This window comes from Amblyomma americanum, chromosome 3, assembly GCF_052857255.1.
Source record: "Amblyomma americanum isolate KBUSLIRL-KWMA chromosome 3, ASM5285725v1, whole genome shotgun sequence".
NCBI classification, from domain to species: Eukaryota; Metazoa; Arthropoda; class Arachnida; order Ixodida; family Ixodidae; genus Amblyomma; species Amblyomma americanum.
The window spans coordinates 210,439,019-210,457,478 of NC_135499.1; the positions used below are offsets into that span (position 1 = coordinate 210,439,019).

The 18,460-nt window shown below is 46.0% G+C and overlaps 1 protein-coding gene across 1 annotated transcript in view; it reads left to right on the forward strand.

The window, feature by feature from the left end:
* LOC144124373 (arylsulfatase B-like) overlaps positions 1-18,460 on the forward strand; it is a 42,967-nt gene that overhangs the window by 9,240 nt on the left and 15,267 nt on the right. Inside the window, exons 2-3 of the mRNA XM_077657002.1 lie at positions 16,023-16,127; positions 17,528-17,687. Coding sequence (XP_077513128.1) covers positions 16,023-16,127; positions 17,528-17,687 — 265 coding nt within the window. The remainder of the gene's footprint in view (positions 1-16,022; positions 16,128-17,527; positions 17,688-18,460) is intronic.

The window sequence follows — 18,460 nt, forward strand, 5'->3', positions numbered from 1 at the left end:
CCGAGGCCCCTTAGTGCGCATTTGATGGCTGCGTTTTATCTTCTCACCTTTTTATTTGCTTTATTTTACTTTTTCCGCACCGCTCACCTTCCGCCTTTATCTCCCAAATTCTCTTCCCCGCGCAGAGTAGCATGCCAGCGATTTTTAAACGCCGGCTGAATTCTCTTTTTTTTTTCATTAAAAAGCTTCTCTCTCTCTCTCGCTCTCTCTCTCTCTCTCTCTCTCTCTCCTACCCTATCACGGAAACGAAAACATAAACGACGGGCGCCTTAGCGTTTTTCCTCCATAAAAACGCAGGAACCCGACCGCGGCGGCTGCGTTTTTATGGAGGAAAAACGCTAAGGCGCCCGTGTGCTGTGCGATGTCAGTGCACGTTAAAGATCCCCAGGTGGTCGAAATTATTCCGGAGCCCTCCACTACGGCATCTATCTCTTCCTTTCTTCTTTCACTCCCTCCTTTATCCCTTCCCTTACGGCGCGGTTCAGGTGTCCAACGGTATATGAGAGAGACAGATACTGCGCCATTTCCTTTCCCCAAAAAAACAATTATTATTATTATTGTGCGCATTAGAGAAGTGCATTCCAATATACTTTTACACTCGCCCGCGCATAGGCGCACATTCATGCACATTTTCATTTTGACATTCGGCGTTCCGTTGAGGTAGTAGAGTGCCGGTATTGCCACACATGGTCGTTTTTCAGGCCACAGCGCGAAAACTCTTCGTTCCATCCTGTTTTTAAAAACGGAAATGGGAGGTTCTCCTCCTCTGTCATGCTTTTAGTTAGCAGACGCATGTTTCCGGCAAAGATGCAACGCTAAAACAACAAAACAAGCGCGCGTGAAGTGCTGACCGCTGCCTTGCACATGTTCGGTCGGGGACACCTATACAACCTAAAGTGCTAACGGAGCTTCCCTGTTTGCACGACAGGTGGCGCTCGTTTTTCCGAAAATGAAAAGACAAAAATCGAGAAATCGCACTAGAAAATTGACATGCAAATATCTGGACAGCAGTAGGGGCCAAATCAGCAATTATCGGTTAAGAAAAAGGTTAAAGAAACAGGGAGAGCTCTGTGGAAAACAGGGATGCTGACGAAATCGGCACTGGGAACATACAGGATGGTTAAACAGGAAATTGCCAAAGAAAATATCTATGATAACTATAGGGGAAGCTCTTTGTTGTTTGAGGCCAGGGCGGGAGTTTTGCAGACTAAGACATATAGAGTCAGATACCAGGAGATAGACACGTTGTGCGTTGCGTGCGGAGAGGAGGAGGAAACGGCTGAACACTTGATACTTTTCTGTAAAGGGCTTCACCCTACAGTGGAATGCAGCGGGGCTGATTTACCCAAGGCATTGGGGTTTAAGGACAGTGAAGGGAAAGTAGATTTTAAGCGGGTAGAAGTAACCAAGCGAAGGTTATCTGATTGGTGGCTAAAATCAAGACAAGAGTAAAATTTCACGAGTCATGGCTAGATGGCTTGAACCACCACCCGATTTAAAGGGTTCAGCTTCTGCCTTATCCATCCATCCATCCATCCATCCATCCATCCATCCATCCATCCATCCATCCATCCATCCATCCATCCATCCATCCATCCATCCATCCATCCATCCATCCATCCATCCATCCATCCATCCATCCATCCATCCATCCATCCATCCATCCATCCATCCATCCATCCATCCATCCATCCATCCATCCATCCATCCATCCATCCATCCATCCATCCATCCATCCATCCATCCATCCATCCATCCATCCATCCATCCATCCATCCATCCATCCATCCATCCATCCATCCATCCATCCATCCATCCATCCATCCATCCATCCATCCATCCATCCATCCATCCATCCATCCATCCATCCATCCATCCATCCATCCATCCATCCATCCATCCATCCATCCATCCATCCATCCATCCATCCATCCATCCATCCATCCATCCATCCATCCATCCATCCATCCATCCATCCATCCATCCATCCATCCATCCATCCATCCATCCATCCATCCATCCATCCATCCATCCATCCATCCATCCATCCATCCATCCATCCATCCATCCATCCATCCATCCATCCATCCATCCATCCATCCATCCATCCATCCATCCATCCATCCATCCATCCATCCATCCATCCATCCATCCATCCATCCATCCATCCATCCATCCATCCATCCATCCATCCATCCATCCATCCATCCATCCATCCATCCATCCATCCATCCATCCATCCATCCATCCATCCATCCATCCATCCATCCATCCATCCATCCATCCATCCATCCATCCATCCATCCATCCATCCATCCATCCATCCATCCATCCATCCATCCATCCATCCATCCATCCATCCATCCATCCATCCATCCATCCATCCATCCATCCATCCATCCATCCATCCATCCATCCATCCATCCATCCATCCATCCATCCATCCATCCATCCATCCATCCATCCATCCATCCATCCATCCATCCAATGGTCAATTTAACTACAGGAACTTGGTTCGTTTGTGTTGCTTTGATAATGTGGCCCTTCCACGTGACAGCTGGTGGCGGTGTTTAATAATAGTGGGAGGAGACTGTACTGTTTCACAGTTATAATACTTTTATCAGCTTTTGGAAAAGTTGGGTATGCAAGTACCCGGCACGCACGGTTTCGACTGCACTGAAAATCCTGCCCCGAGAAGAATAGGCAAAGGCAAAAAGGCGCACTTGAGGCCCTCTAGAGGTCAGTTAATAGAAATAACTGCTGCGACAGAAAGCGGGACGAAGCCTGAATAGCATGACCTAGAAAGGCAGTTTGTGTCATAAAAATGCAACTACGGTGCCGTAGAGGAAAGTTACAAGCACAGTTGGATAACAGAATCGCGAACGAAAAAAAAAAGCACGAACAAACAATGATCTCAACAAATAGGCTAAAATAAAGAGCATCTGTGGCGCATTAGAGGCGCGTCCTATATTACATTGTGTGTAAACTTGCCTGCGGCCCGAATTGTGAGTGACATGATTCAAACTAGCAGGCTTGTTTCAAATAAACTGCAGCGAAAACAAAATCGCGGCAGCACCACCAGAGGAAGAACAAAAAAAAACATAAATCCGACCCACACAACGAAGTTTACGTAGCATACAGGAGCCCTGTGGTTAGTGTTCCCTTCCTTGTCTGTTTTTTTTTTCTCAGTGCAGTTTATTGGGACTCAAACCAACTCGCCCAAACCGCTCATCAGCGTCAGGATATTAAAGATTTGTCACTAATTACTTCGTGCAAAATGCGCGTAAAAGCCCCCGATTTCACTGACAAGAAAATAGCGAAATGGTTAAGGTATAAGTACGACAGGTTATCGTCCTTACAGTTTCGGGCATCTTTGCATTCTCTTGACCTTAGCGCCGCCGCGGTGGCTCTCAGTGGCTATAGTCCTAGGCTGCTGACCCGAAATGCGCGCCTTATGTTCCGGCCACGGCGGTCGCATTTTGATGAAGGCGAGATGCTAGAGGCCAGTGTCCTGTGCTATGTCAGCTCAGGTTAAAGAACCCTAGGTGGTCGAAATTATCGGCAGCCCCCCTCCACGGTGTTCCTTATAGCATGAGTGGCATTGAGGCGTTAAACCGTATAATAATAATAATAATAATAACAACAACAACAACAACAACAACCACAATAATAATAATAATAATAATAATAATAATAATAATAATAATAATAATAATAATAATAATAATAATAATAATAATAATAGTAGTAATAATAGCTTTATTTCCATCAAAACGATGGAGGGGCCGTGGGTAAAAGCTGCTGAACAGCTTGACTAGAGCCCACGGTCCCCTCTACAAGGCAGTACAGGAGCATACATGAAACATACAGGAATACAAACATGCAGAAACGCAAAATTGATTCGATTTAATGTATCACAAGGAAATCAATATTAGAATTGTTCAAAAACATGACATATCACGTGGCGCACTTCACGAACTGTAGTGCGACCTAAATCAATTCCACATTTATTCAGATCATTAAGAAGTTTAGGCAAAATGTACGATAGTGTACCCATAGAATAGTTAGCACGGGGAGTGACCACCTTCCAGTATTCAGACTGACGTATAGTGTAGGATGTAGGCTTTATTTCTAGCTTGGCTAGGTTGCGAAAGAAATTTCTATTTTCTTTTAATTCGTACTTAAAGGCAACAATTAGTCTATAGCTAAACAATTTCCAGAAAGGCATTATATCTGCTTTAATGAACAGAGCATGTGTATGAGAATTGTAGGGGACATCAAAAATAAGCCTAATTATGAAACCAAAAAGGCAGTTCTTACCACCATTGTATAAGAAACTTTGAGGCTCTTGGCGAGAACTGAATTCATCTTTTCCTGCGAAATTTTAAAATAGAGCGGCCGCATATTAGAGCCGCATCAAACAATTTATTCTGTATCAGCCGGAGTAGTTAGAGAAAATATGGACCGTACCACCCAGATATATATCTGCAGGCGAACTAAGGCACGCTTCTGCGCAGCCATACCTTGGATAACCGTGTTGGTTTGTGCAAGGTTGTTTATTTATGAGAATAGGTTATTCTGATGCCATCGTGCCAGGCAACGCCTTTTTCTGAGTTGCGGCAGTGAGCGTACAGCAGACACCTGCTTATTGTCTCTTGACTCAGAATTCCACGACCCCGGCGGCAGCCTTTCGATGGAGGAGAAACATGTCAGTGCACATTAAAGATCCCCACGTGGTCTAAATTATTCCGGAGCCCTTCACTGCAGCGTCTCTTTCTTAATTCCTCCTCTCAGTCTCTATTATATGCCGTCCCTTGCGGCGCGGTTCAGGTGACATCCCAGATGTGAGACTGATAATGCGCAATTTCCTTTCCCCAAAAAACAATTTTCAATTTTTTTTTTTCAGATATCGCGCTTTTTTCGCAGTCTCTCCCCCACATAACTCGTACGGACAATATCGAGCCTATTTCTATGCAATGACATTGATGTTCGGCTGCTGACCCCAAGGTCGCGGGCTCGATCCCGACGGCGTCGGCCGTACTTCTGTGGAGGCTAAAGGCAGAAACGTCAGTCTGCTGTGCACGTTGAAGAACTTCAGGTGGTCTAAATTATTCCGGAGCCCTCCACTACGGCGTCTATATTAGCCCATGTGTCGCTTCGGAACGCTAAACATCATGATTTAAAATTCCATGAAGTTCAACGCCACACCAGCGGTAATACAAGACGTACTACGCCCGATGTTTATAGACGAGGGTGTGCGCTGGTGAACACTTTCAAGGTTTCACATAAACTTCAATACCCCCGAAAGGAGAAGGAGAAAACTTGATTCTACCCTGCGGCTTTGGGGCATCTTCAGAGATGTTCTCTCCTTGGTTGTATCCACAGCAGTCTTCTCTGTCGAGCTCGTCCACATTTAATCAATGGTTGGTTGCCCTCAGTCCAGGGCTCCGCTGGCCACTGCCGCCCGTTGAGCTCGCTGTACCAGAACTTGTTGGTCTTCACAGCGATCACTGGACAGCAGTCTCGCCCATTGTTCTGTACTCAAGTTTTGTATTTTGGGGACCATGTCTATGCTTTGACAGGCCCATGTGATGCGATATAGTGTGAGCTTTTCGTCGCACCTGGGGCATTTGTCCGCGCATATCGTAGGGTGCATTTTGATTAGTATGTGTACGTTTGGGTAAGAACCTCTCTTACCAAGTGTTATTGTTTTCTTTGATTTTTCAGGGCGTGATAGATGGATGTGATAAGCGCCGTGGATTACCGAGTAATCGCTCAGGCCAGAAACTTGCGCAAGCGGCGGGATGTTGTCAGGAAGTATCGTGAGCACGAGGTCGAGAACATTAGATGAACTATATTTTGCCTCGTCGGGAACGTGACGAGATGGCACAAACAAAATGTGAGGCACATGTTAAGGAAATCACTCTCAGAGGTTGGTTCACTTAATGGCATTGCGAGATCATTCCCGTGCTATTCGAGGAAAGTAAAAAGTTGCCGTATTTAAGCAAAGATGTGCGCGGGTAGAATACACTTATGTACTGGAGTGTGACATGAAACTGCATCACAAACGAAGCATCAGCTTCCGGAGGCCGATAGCAACAACTCATAATAAAGGGGTATAGAGGCTCTATACTGCATCAATATGATTACCAGATTCGATGTAATGTTTATAGGGTAAGCTTTGGTGAGTCGAAATCAGGAAGCCGCTACCTTGCCAGGTGTATGTAAATCCTTGACTAGCCCAGCTGGCCAGCAGCTGTATTGGCAGAACTCCACGACCTGTAGTACTCGCGCGTCATAGGGAAAGGGCAAAGCCGCGTTTTGTTAAGGCAATCTTCACCGCCTCTCTTCGGTGGTTCCGTTATTCAGTTTTTTTTACACTTTCCCTTCACGCTCCTTGTTAACTGGCTGGATTACCGGTTTCTTTCTCTGATTTAATATTACACATGTAATATTACACGTGTAATATTATTAAACATAATGTTGTTATATTATATGTGTAATATTATAACGCGTGTAACAACTTTTGAACTCTTTATTACATTAAAAGCTGTTATACGATTGTTATAGCTGTTACAGCCCTGCATTCTACCGTGAACTCTATAGCGTCAGCATTAAGACCTTAATTATTTAGTGAATTAGTTTAATTACTTTCTCTCATGGTAGGCAGGCGGCAGTTCAATTGAAACAAATAACATAAACTGAACTCAACAGCCACCTGGAGAGAGGGAAATCCCCATTTGCTTAGCGCTGAGGGCATAACAGCGCGCTAAACTTAGGCTTTGCCCTGTTCCTGCGATAGCACGTATGGACTTGCGATAAACCTGCCACGGTTGGCATATCTCAATGGAGAGAGGAGGCAAGTTATAGAGGGAGAGAAGGCGAAGAGGGCTGGATTAGTCTAAATGGCTCAACTAAAGCTACAACATACTTCGCTGATTAATGCGCTAAGCTGGTAAGATTAGCTTTGCAAAAAGAAAGAGAGAGAGAGAGAGTAGGAATCGACGGTCTGTCTTGGCCCGATGTACGTCTTGGCCCTGAGCTCGATGTATGTCCAACCGGGCGTCAAGCAGAAAAAAATATAAACTAAGCATGGTTATGACTTCGAGCAGGTTTCCTATCCGCGGCAGAGCGAACAGGTGAGCTTCGCTTGCCGCTGCTTTTTAGGCCGCACAGTCATCGACGGTCACAGCCTTTCTCTCTCCCTCTCGCATTGTGATTTGGAAACCATCGTCTTCATTCACTCGTAGATTCCGCGGCCAAAAAAAAAGGCCTAAATAGCTGAACCAAAGCTATAACAGCTTAAGGTGTTTAATGCGTTAAGCCAATAAGGTTAGCTCTAGAAGAAAGTACGGGAAAAAAAGAAAGAAAGCAGAAAGAAAGAAGGAAGGAAGCATACGGAAAGAACGCGGAAAGTTCGAAATTAAATAAACAGACCTAATTAAGCTAATCTACACCATCATTATTGTTAGAATGACATAGCATACGCCTTATTTACAACTTAAGCCCAAGGAAAGGGAAAAACGTATGAAAGCATATACGAGCATATACGTAAACAAGTACGCGCACATCGACTTAGAACAGCTCATAATAAGTTGGAAGCGCCGCGCCTGCACAACACCCTAGATGAATTAATCGAAGCACTTCACATGAGCTAGAAAGTAAGACTCTCACGGACCATGACAGGTCGACGCACGCTACTAAGGCTCGAGTACACTCACACCGGACACGTACTCACTGCCGAACAATGCACTCCGAAAACTCATCAAAGTATAGCACCAGTCCCCAGAAAACATGCGGCCGCATTTTAACGCAAATAGGCGCAGCGCGAAGGCTAATCCTCTACATTAAATCGATGGAGAGGATCCAACAGTCCTGAGTACCAGGTCACTGTGGAATGGATAGAAATGAAGAAGCTGATAGGCTTGCTGCGCTAGCTGCCGAACTGAGTCGTATCGATGTAAACCAACTTCCATACCAGGACCTCAGGCCATATATTAGGACTGCGCTTCGCAAAGGGTGGCAGCAGGATTGTGATGAACAAACAGACAATAAAGTGCACACAATAAAGCCATCGATTGGGAGGAATGCCACAGAAAAAGAAAATATATTCAAAGAAGTTGCTCTCTGTAGACTGAGGGTAGGACATACATACATCACACACTCACGTCTTTTACAGGATACTCTGACACCGCAATGCGCGAGATGTGGAGCCCACATCTCAGTTGTCCACACATTAATCATATGCCCCAGACTGGATACACAAAGACGACAGCCCTTCCCTGAACCTTACACATTTGAAATACCAATGCGCCCTTCTTTATTTTTAGTTGATAACCGCATGTTTTCATTAGATCGGGTTTTTTTAACTGATGTAGGTTTCATACGAGAGATTTCATATTCAAAGTAACCTCTGCACCTCGTCATTGCTGAGGAGAATTCCGAGCTTACCCATAGCTACCAGAGGCCTCACGCTTCTTGCTCAAGCAAGGAATGTGGCTGAGGCTACCTGGCTTAATTTGTATTTATACATAACTCCTCTTAAAACAAGTTTTAGGCGCTATTCATCACTTTAAGCCATTCTACCACATATTTACGCATTCTGTTCACACCCTATAATCATGCACATATTCAATACTCTTAGGCTCTATACACCTGGTGCTGATTTTATCATCTGCACATATGTTAGCCTGAGTGGACCAAAAACCTCATGTTTGGCGCTCTTTGGCCTTAGATGCCCTTTGGCCATAAAAACCTAGCATCATCAGTATCCAACAGTCTTCATTACAGACGCTGCGGAATACGCTGATACCAATGCATTGACTGCAGTCGCAACTGATCAAGCGGGAACGCTATAGCCTGTGCATCCATACGGAAAAGACATCCAAAATTGCAGAACACTCCGCTCTGGTCAGTGTTTACGCATGCATGAAAGCACTTGACCAAGGAAAGAATCTCGGATATAGCCCTTAAGATCCTACTGGCGGGAAGCGATCAGATAAAAGAGGCAAAAAATTTGTCAACTGGGAACTGGAAGTGAATGAGGTACAGTTCTGTCTCTCCCCGCAAACAATATATGAAATTGTTTATTATTATATGAACATTTCACAGAAATTCCCTAAGCCGAATAAACTCGTAGCCAGAGAAGAGGGAACTGCCTTACAGGGACTTCGGACTAACTCCTTCCACATTCTCAATCTCCTCAGCAAAATCCACCTCGCGCTGTACAGCAATAAATGCCCATTCTGTCAGTAAATCTCCAACACGTACCACATGGCATAGGAATGTCAACAAAATGCCGCAATTTCTAGAATTACCCCTTCTACTAAGGAGCAGTGGATGGAACTGCTGACCAGCTCTAAAATCATCGCAACCTGTTTGCAAAGGCCAAGGGTTTGCAAGGGCCTCTGCATCCTCTAATGGCTTCGGGGACGAAGAATTCCACCCGTTAAGAACCTACTCCATTCTAACTCTATGCCGACCATAAAAGTTTTATCCTCCTCCAGCTATCCAATTTGCGCCGTCCTGAACCAGCCGCGGTCACTCTACGTCCGCGCACTCCATGTGACTGTTTTCCCCCTTCAGGCACGCTTCTCTTCTCTTGGTACTGGCTCTGTCAGTCAAAAAGCAGACATTTGGTTATGCGCCCTTCACATTAAATTTCTTGCCCCGCTCAATTTCCTCCTATTCATTTCAGATAAGGAATCATAATTTCTAGGAGGCTCCCTCTGTCTCGTTGCGTCACCCTTAGCATTTTGTTTTCTCTAGCCTGGTACGTTTAATGGATGACAACGTTAATTGTTTCAGAGAGCAGCAGCACATGGCCAGGTGATAACGATAAATTTCTACAAAGGATTGCATTTCTAAACCGCTGACTCATTTTAAGGTCTCGAAAAAAAAGGGGCTTTTAAACTGAAATGTCTGAAACTGCTGGGAACAAAACAACACAAAGACAAATTACGGTCGTCTGCGGCGTGAATGAGATGTTGCTCAACCATAGCTGATGGGTGAGGGTCCACACGAGACTTTATTGAGCCCCGCAGGTGCGCAGGCACACGATATCTACCGCGCCCGGTCCACGCCATAGGACCAAATGAAGGCGAGAAAATGGATAGAGCAACGGACACACTTAACAAGCTGCCAGCTCAGAGCAACAAATCAGAAATGACAAGAATGCGGCACGCGCAACTGGTCCAGAAGTGCCGCTGCCAAGCAAGAGCTGTCGCCCGTAATGACGTAAGTGTGACGTTGCTTTTGTGCAGACGTGTGTATTCGCACGTGGTGTCGTGCAGTTTTCAATGCAGAAATTCACTCCTTCCAGTTCAGGTTTCCCCTTACTTCTGCGTACGTGCTGCACCGCTCAATTGGATAGTTATCAAGGTGACCTGCATAACAGTAAGCACTCCTTATGTCTTAAAGAACGTACGCTGTGAACATGGCCGCGTAAATAGGAAGATGGGTTATTCATGTTTTACATGTGAGCTAGGAAGAAAAATAACATGAAGAGGAACAAATAGCAGACGAAGGAGAAGAGGGCCTCGACAAAATAAGCGGGCTTCCCCAGGAAACAGTGCGCTTCTGCAGCAGAAGCAGCCTTGGAGTTTCGCGAATGTATCTGCAAAATTTTTGAACGTCGGAAAATTATTGCCGGCATGAAATCCGAGCGGTGTGAAGGAAATAATGCCAGTAACCAGTCTGCACATTTACACATTGAATTTCAATGCTTGATTTCACGACCTATTTGACGCATGTAGGCAAGGACCCCGTCTAATGTAAAATTTTTCGTGCATATGCGCTGTTACTGCAGGAATTTTGTGCTCCCAAAAAGAAAACTAGTTAGCTGGGTATAAATTTGAGATAAATCTCTGGGAACAATTTTCCATTTGGTATACAAAAATAACTTCCAACAGCCAAAGTACTCTTGAAATAACGCCTTGTAGCCCAGCTTTGAAAATGGCCTTGAAGAGTTGATCCCCCTATTGTACAAGAAGGCAACGTTTTTTAATCTATTCCTGAGGTCGGTACTGATGAGCAAGCTTCTTTCGTTTGATCGTCCACCACTGCGGACCCAACGTAAACAGTAAAGTGGCGCTAAGTTGCTCTGAGCAGACCGAGCCATTTCAGGGGCCAGCGCTGGCAAGGCTCCAGCCATGCGTAAAATTTCTGATGTGTGATTCACAAGCATGGCGACCCAGTCATATCCGTTCGTCAACACCAGTTTCAATGATTATCCAGGTATACAGAGATCATATAATGGTGAGTAGCTCTTAGGCTTCTCGTCACGTGGCCTCCCAGTTCAGTACAAAGAAGTTTGTCTTGGTCCTTTTATTGTCGGATGTAGATGAGCATGTTGACCTTGAGCATGAAAGTAATGTTCACAGCTTTTAATTGTAGGTCACTGTATCTCACATAACCGAAGGACACCTGCTGAACCTTCGTTTCTAGCATGTTAGAGAAGTATGTTACGTTGGGCGGTTTCTTGGCTTGCACGAAGTGACAAGAAAACTGCTGTGGGCGTTGGGCTGTGGCGTAGTCATGTTGACAGCATATGTCTCCAAAACGTAAACAACTTAGTGAAGTTACTTGTCCAGATCAAGTATTTAGTGTATAAGGAGTAATGTGCAAGATCAGATGTACTAAAAGAGCGTAGTGCTTTCTACAGCTCTAGGTGTTAGTAAGAATGTCCTCGGGCAAAGCGTGTTTGTCATCGTCGTCGTATTAGCAGTAGTAGCGTAGAGGCGGATTCACACTGGCGAATCGCGGAGGTCACGTGACAGGTTTAGGCATTCGTTAAGGTCTCCTAGCTTTTCTAGTTGTCCTAAACCGCTACTAATCGACCAAAATCGATCGCGTGACATCTGAGACTCGCTAGTGTGAATGTGCCCTAAGTGCAACCATGCAGCCTATCGAGACCGGCAGTAGAGGTAAGGAAGCAAGGTGGGGGGGGGGGGGGGGGGGGGGGGTAGAGTGACTCCGCGCGGGCTGCATTCTTCTAGGCATAATCATCACTGCATCCCAGGTAACGCTAACTCTCCACATTACCAGTTATGTAATCACCATTCATTTTTTTTTCTTCAATGACTAGTATGACTGAAGCGGCAGCAAATTTATGCATGCGGTAGGTTCTGCCTGCATGAGTTGAAGTTGGAAGCGGTACCAGAGTTCCCCAGACCACTTTTTCAACCAAGGCTTGAGTACGAAACTGTCATATCTTACGAGCTTATTTGTGCGTGGAAATGATACATCGCATTCACACTGCCACCGGTTTTTGCCTCTCTGTGCGGGCCTGCACATCGATCCCAAATGACACAAGAACGCTTCTATACGCTTGGGTCCTCTACAGAATCCGAATGTGAATTAACACGATCCGTAAACCTTGCGACAGAAACCATACAAGCTGCATGATGTCATGAAATAAATTAACCTGCATAAATCGCCTTACATAAATCTCGGCCCGGCGTGTGTCACATCAAGTCGCGATGCGGTTTGACCGATTCAGCTCCCTGATTTTTGATGCAGCGTCAGCACTGAGTGGGCTACCATAAGCAAGAATGGCATAAACCTGGCCGATTCACTCGAAAATGCAAAAAAATAACGAAAGAAGTCGTCTCCATCACACGCTATGCATAAACAGAAAATTTACTGTCGCACACTGACATTTTTAGTTGCCTCGAACACCTAACTGAATCAACTCATTCCAACTGCCTGCAACTAGTGTCGTACAGCTTGTTAGTGGTCGGGCAGAGCGTGTGCAGAGTCATGGAAACGACAAGCCCCTAATTCTGCAAAAAGGTGCCCAGGCCAGCAAAGAGAGAGCCGGGGCAAGCGAGAGGCTGGCAACAAAGGAGTATAACGAGGTGCCAAGAGAAAGTGTAGCCCAGAAGGCGCCAAATGTGCCGACGCTTCAGAAAGCGTTTCCTGTTCGTCATAATCAGAAGCAGCAGTATATTGCTGCTGCTGCTTCTACTATAGTAGAGCGGAGCCAATTCTGCCATTAATCGACACTGGTCCCTCTCCTGCGCGAGCCGCAGCCATCCTACCCCAGCAAATTTTCCCCAATCTCAACTCCTCACCAGACTACCGCCATCCCCTTTCTCCTTTCCTTGGGATCCACTCTGTTACACTCAAAAGAGCATGAGTTTCCCTAGAATATAATTACAACTGTAGTCTGTTGCCTAATGCACGCTCTTCAGTCTTTTCACATCACCCCTCTCGTTTTCCTTTCACCAGTTGGCTGCGGTGTCCTATATATGCAATTTTGTGTGTGTGTGTGTGTGTGTGTGTGTGTGTGTGTGTGTGTGTGTGTGTGTGTGTGTGTGTGTGTGTGTGTGTGTGTGTGTGTGTGTGTGTGTGTGTGTGTGTGTGTGTGTGTGTGTGTGTGTGTGTGTGTGTGTGTGTGTGTGTGTGTGTGTGTGTGTGTGTGTGTGTGTGTGTGTGTGTGTGTGTGTGTGTGCGCGCGTGCGTGCGTGCGTGCGTGCGTGCGTGCGTGCGTGCGTGTGTGTGTGTGTGTGTGTGTGTGTGTGTGTGTGTGTGTGTGTGTGTGTGTGTGTGTGTGTGTGTGTGTGTGTGTGTGTGTGTGTGTGTGTGTGTGTGTGTGTGTGTGTGTGTGTGTGTGTGTGTGTGTGTGTGTGTGTGTGTTATGCCTTTTTTCTCTTCTCTCTTCCTCCTTTTAGTCCCCTTTCCTCTTCCCCAGTGCAGGGTAGCCAACCGGAACCTCTTTCTGGTTAACATCCCTGCCTTTCCCTCCTCCTCTTTATCTATCTATCTTCAAGATATTTTGTAACCCTCGAAGTTTCGGCATCCTAAGGGAGTGCCGGTAGCATAAGACTGTTACATAACCGTCTTTTGAACGGCATCGGCTAGATGCCGTACATAATATAGGAGTTCCTCCCAACTGCACTCTATCCCCGTCTTGTTCTCCTGGTAATTTGTTTTTTTATGGCCCAGATCGGCGGCCATTGCTTGACCCAGATGAATTTATTACCTTTAATAGTTCGGTTACCATCTTTCCAATCTTAATCTAGTTTTCTTCTAAGATTGTTGAACATGACTTTCGGTTTCTAAATATTATTTTAAGTAAACCTCTAGCTCGCAATAGTTAATCAGGAATCAGATATATAGAAATAAAGCTCAAGTTGAACGTCCCATACCGTCTTGCTTACCACAACTGGGAAACGAGGTTGGCAGCTGCCTCATCGGCCTCCATTATGCAACAAGTGAAGAGACATAAGGTCGAGGCGCGCTTCAATTTGGAACAGAGTAGAAACCGTGGAACCAGTCCCCGCAAAAACTTGCGCAATCCAGATTTTGACCTAATCCCAGAGAGATAGCGAAGCCTCATTGGGCGTACTATCGTATGCGGTCACTCAGTCGTCCGCGCTGACCCGTCTTTGATATCCAATCTGGACAGTGTGCTAGCCGCCCCAGTGTCCAGGTGACACACTTCCGGGCAGCACTCGCTTCGCTTTACAATTTTTATCCCAGATCACGTCTTCCCATTACTTAATCCCGCATGCGTCAGTGTCTCGCGCGGCGGCAGCTCAGTTTCGTCGGTGAGGAAAGATCCCGCCAGCTAGAAGCCGAAAATGAATTCCAAGGTTCGTAAACGGGATTCTTCATGCGTCCTCGTCTTTGAATAGCTTTAGATGTGATTCCTTGTCGCTTTCCTTTACAATAGGTGCATAAAAAGCCTCCTACTGGGAGAACGGCGTCACCATCACTGTAGTATGTCGTAGCCTAAAACGCCAGGCAGGCCTGGAAGCAGGCGCATTCACTGCGCTTGTGGTGAGCCGCGGTGCGACTATGGATGTCACTTTTCTGTCCCGGATGAGGACGAGATATATGGGATTGTTTTTTGCTATCGAGCATTATTAGGGCATTGACACCATCTGAAAATTAATTCACATGTTATAATTCCAGTGAAAAGTACAAAATGTCAAGAAAATAAATGCCCTTTCTCGCAATCAGCCTGTACAGGTAGAAAAATTAAGTCTGCCTTCACAGTTAAATTTCTTCCGCTGGCAAAATTTGTCTACAGAGTTGGCTTGCATAAGCTGCCGTGTGTTTTGTTGTCTACACCGAAATAGTGGAGGTCCTAATTCAGTTAATGCGTATATTCTTCTGCGTAATATAATATACCCAAAAAATTCACAAATGAAAAACGACTGATTCTGATTACGAACGGGGGTAGTATTCGCGATAATAGGCACTCTGAAGTAAAGCCTGTTTGCCTGGTCCTAAGTTTTTTCCGTCGGATAAAGACTTGCTGCGCAGCTGTACTTTAAAGCCTGACTGCCAGATTATGCTTTGTTTTACTTGCCATTGAGAAAACTGAATTATAACCTACATGAAACAGATTCTTTTACTGACAAATTTTCTTTGCATGCCACTAACAATTGAAGACAGGGGTGGAAAGAAGACAGCTGTCTAGGAAAGTTGAAGAATCAGATAGCAAAAAAAAAAAACGTGGAACGATTTTTACTGAGTCGACTCAGCCTGTCTGAACGATGCGTTCTCGTTCAAACATAGAATGGGGCCAAGCACATCCAGCGTTCCACGGGCAACTCGAAACTGGATAAGACCTTATCGGGCATTGGTACCCCTTCAATCGTTCACCAACTACATCAAAAGACAAAAGCTTTTAGTCATGAGCTAAACTAAAATATTACCGTAATCGAACTCAATGGTAAGGGAAGCGGTCAAAGCGACGGTTCTTGATAGAAGTCGATGACGAACGACACATTACACAAAGTGTAGCCAAGCGAAACTCAACACCCCCGAAAATGGCAGGTAATGACGTTGAGACGCTCGCATTTTCCCCCGGCTTCAACTTGTCTTCTTTTTCGCGAAGAGAGTTTCGCCCTCTTTTCTCTTCCTCTGGTTCTTTGGAAAAATAAATCAGTTTTTTGCTCCAGTGAACAAGTGACCTTCAGAGCGTTCGCAAGGAGCGCCGTAGCCTACAATCGGGCGGACCTCAGGCAAATTTTGTTCCGCCTTTTGAAAAACTTTTGTCCTCTTTGCAGGCGTCCACTGTCGTCCCATCTTTGCTTCTCATCGCCTCGCTGCCGTGGCTCTCCAAAGCGTCCAAAATGCCGCCGAACATTATCTTCATTCTGGCTGATGACTTGGTTCGTATATTGCCGATGTCCGGTCTTGAAGTGAGCCCTGCTTTTGCCCGCATGCTTTGAGGTTTCGGTAATGTTGTTTTTAAAGCGTGGCACAAAAAAGAATATTGAACAGAGAATGGTATATCATTTGCCATCAGTGCGCTTTAATATCCAGGATGGTAGAAAACCGAAATGTTGAAGTGCAAAAAAAAAATCACGGGACGATCAAACATCTGATAAGAGAGCTCTGCAAAACCAGTTGGATTTACCCCGCGATGATTCCTTTGATTCTTTTACTTTACGGAATGCTTTTGCTCTAAGCCAAGGCTTCACTCACACAACATTTTTATGAAAGATGAAGGTGGGCGGAGGTGGGTTTGTGGGTGGGTTTGGGTAGGCGGGTGGCGGTGTGTGGTGGGCAGCATCTTAGCTATGTGGCTCAGGCGGGGAAATGGCTGGTCCTTCTAGAGTGCACCTGGTTTTCCCACTACGTTCATTATTCAATTTCGCCGTGGCTTTTTCGCTCGGATGCTCCGTGGACTTCTTGCGTTAGGAGGCCTTGTGCAGGGTGGGGATGGGTGTGTTGGTGGAGGGTGGTGCTTCTGAAGGGTAGAGTTGGGTGGGTAAGGGGTGGATGGCGCTTCTGGAGGATGATGTGAGTGGGGTGGGATGAGGCGGTGGATTAAGGGTGGCTATAGGTCGGTGGGCTGCCCCCTAGGTAGGGGGGTGCGGTAGGAAGCTGATTTGTGGGTGGCTCTTCTGGGGACAAGAGGCTTCACTCTGAGTGACAGACAGACAGACGCTGGCTTTTTGGCATTGTGACACTGGTACTGCTTCGCAGTACAAGTACCTTCATTCTTGTCCAACCCACTCCTCGCACTTAAACTGCAAGATTGAAGTACATCGGGAGCTCGCAGTAATAATTCCGGAGGATAAGCACATGGAAGCAGATTGTTACACGTACCCTGTTTTCTTGAAGCCCTTCTAGCATTCGAATGGCATTTTGAAGAGTGCTGTAGCTGTCGCAGTTTCTTACCTTCTGCACCACTATGCACACTTTAAGCAAGCGAAATCTACACCGCCATTTCTCGGCTTCTTTTATTACAGTCCACACCTTACCACGAGACTTCTTACCAAAACACAGGTTTTCTTCCAAAATACTACCTCCCAGGCTTGAAACGCCAGCATCGAGCTGAGTTCGGTTTTCGGCTGATTCGTTGCTGTATCGTGTTCTACAAAACGCTATCTCAGCAACCACGTTGTCTCTGCACTACTGTGCCACTCGTTAGTTGCGGCAAATCTCCGATGTTTGGACGTGCGTCGCAGATAACTAAAACAAAAATAAGTCAGGTTAGCCTGCATCACGCGTCGAAAGAGTGCCGCAGGTTGTGCGTTGGACTATAACTCCGTCTTTCTCTCAGGGCTGGGACGACGTGAGCTTCCATGGCTCGCCGCAGATTCCGACGCCAAACTTGGACGTGCTGGCCGCCGACGGCGTTATTCTCAACAACTATTACGTGCAGCCCGTGTGTACCCCATCTCGTGCGGCACTGATGACCGGACTCTACCCCATACACACCGGTAGGGGGCGCCCATGCACTGCAAAACGCTGGGTTGATGGCCGTTTCATAATTATTGCCAAACTAGCAACTTGTTTTTGCGTCAGTGACACCGTGGCAGGGCACAGATAAGGCTGTTTGGAGCGCAGGGCAGTACTAAGATTAGATAAATGTTTAACCTTTAGTTTTATGATGGCTATAAGCTGCTAAAAGCGCTCATGCTGACGACACAACGGAAAAGAAAAAGATATTATGACTCATTAAAAGCGTAATCCTGGCTTCAGGGGCTTTGTCAGTTGAAATGTTTCTTTCTTTTTTTAAGGCTTGTGTACGACATAGGTATTCAAGGGGTTCCACCGCAGTCTACGACTAACTGGCCCTAGTCGCAGAGGGCTCTCAGTAGGCACTGTACAGCGCCTCTGTGATAGTGGCTGGCGACAGCTCGAGCTTCTAAAAAGCAGAAGTTGCAGGACGGCTCAAGTCATTCGCTATAAATGACAATATCTATGAACGGGACAGTAAGTGCTGGTCATTGTAAGACAGGATAATGTTCGATACCTTTCACAGAGAGGCCGCTTGATAATCGCAAGTGGGCAATCTCATTTTGCGTAATGCGCGAAAGAAGCAAAAGGCCAAGAACGTCGACGAAGAGCATGTAATAGCGCTTACGACGACGCGAAGGGAACTAGACACACGTATGCGCTGTCGCGTTCCCTTTGTCCCGTCTTAAGCGCTGGTACATCCTCTCCGCAAGCATGCAACAAGCGGCCTGCATTATTCCTCTTCTGAAATTAC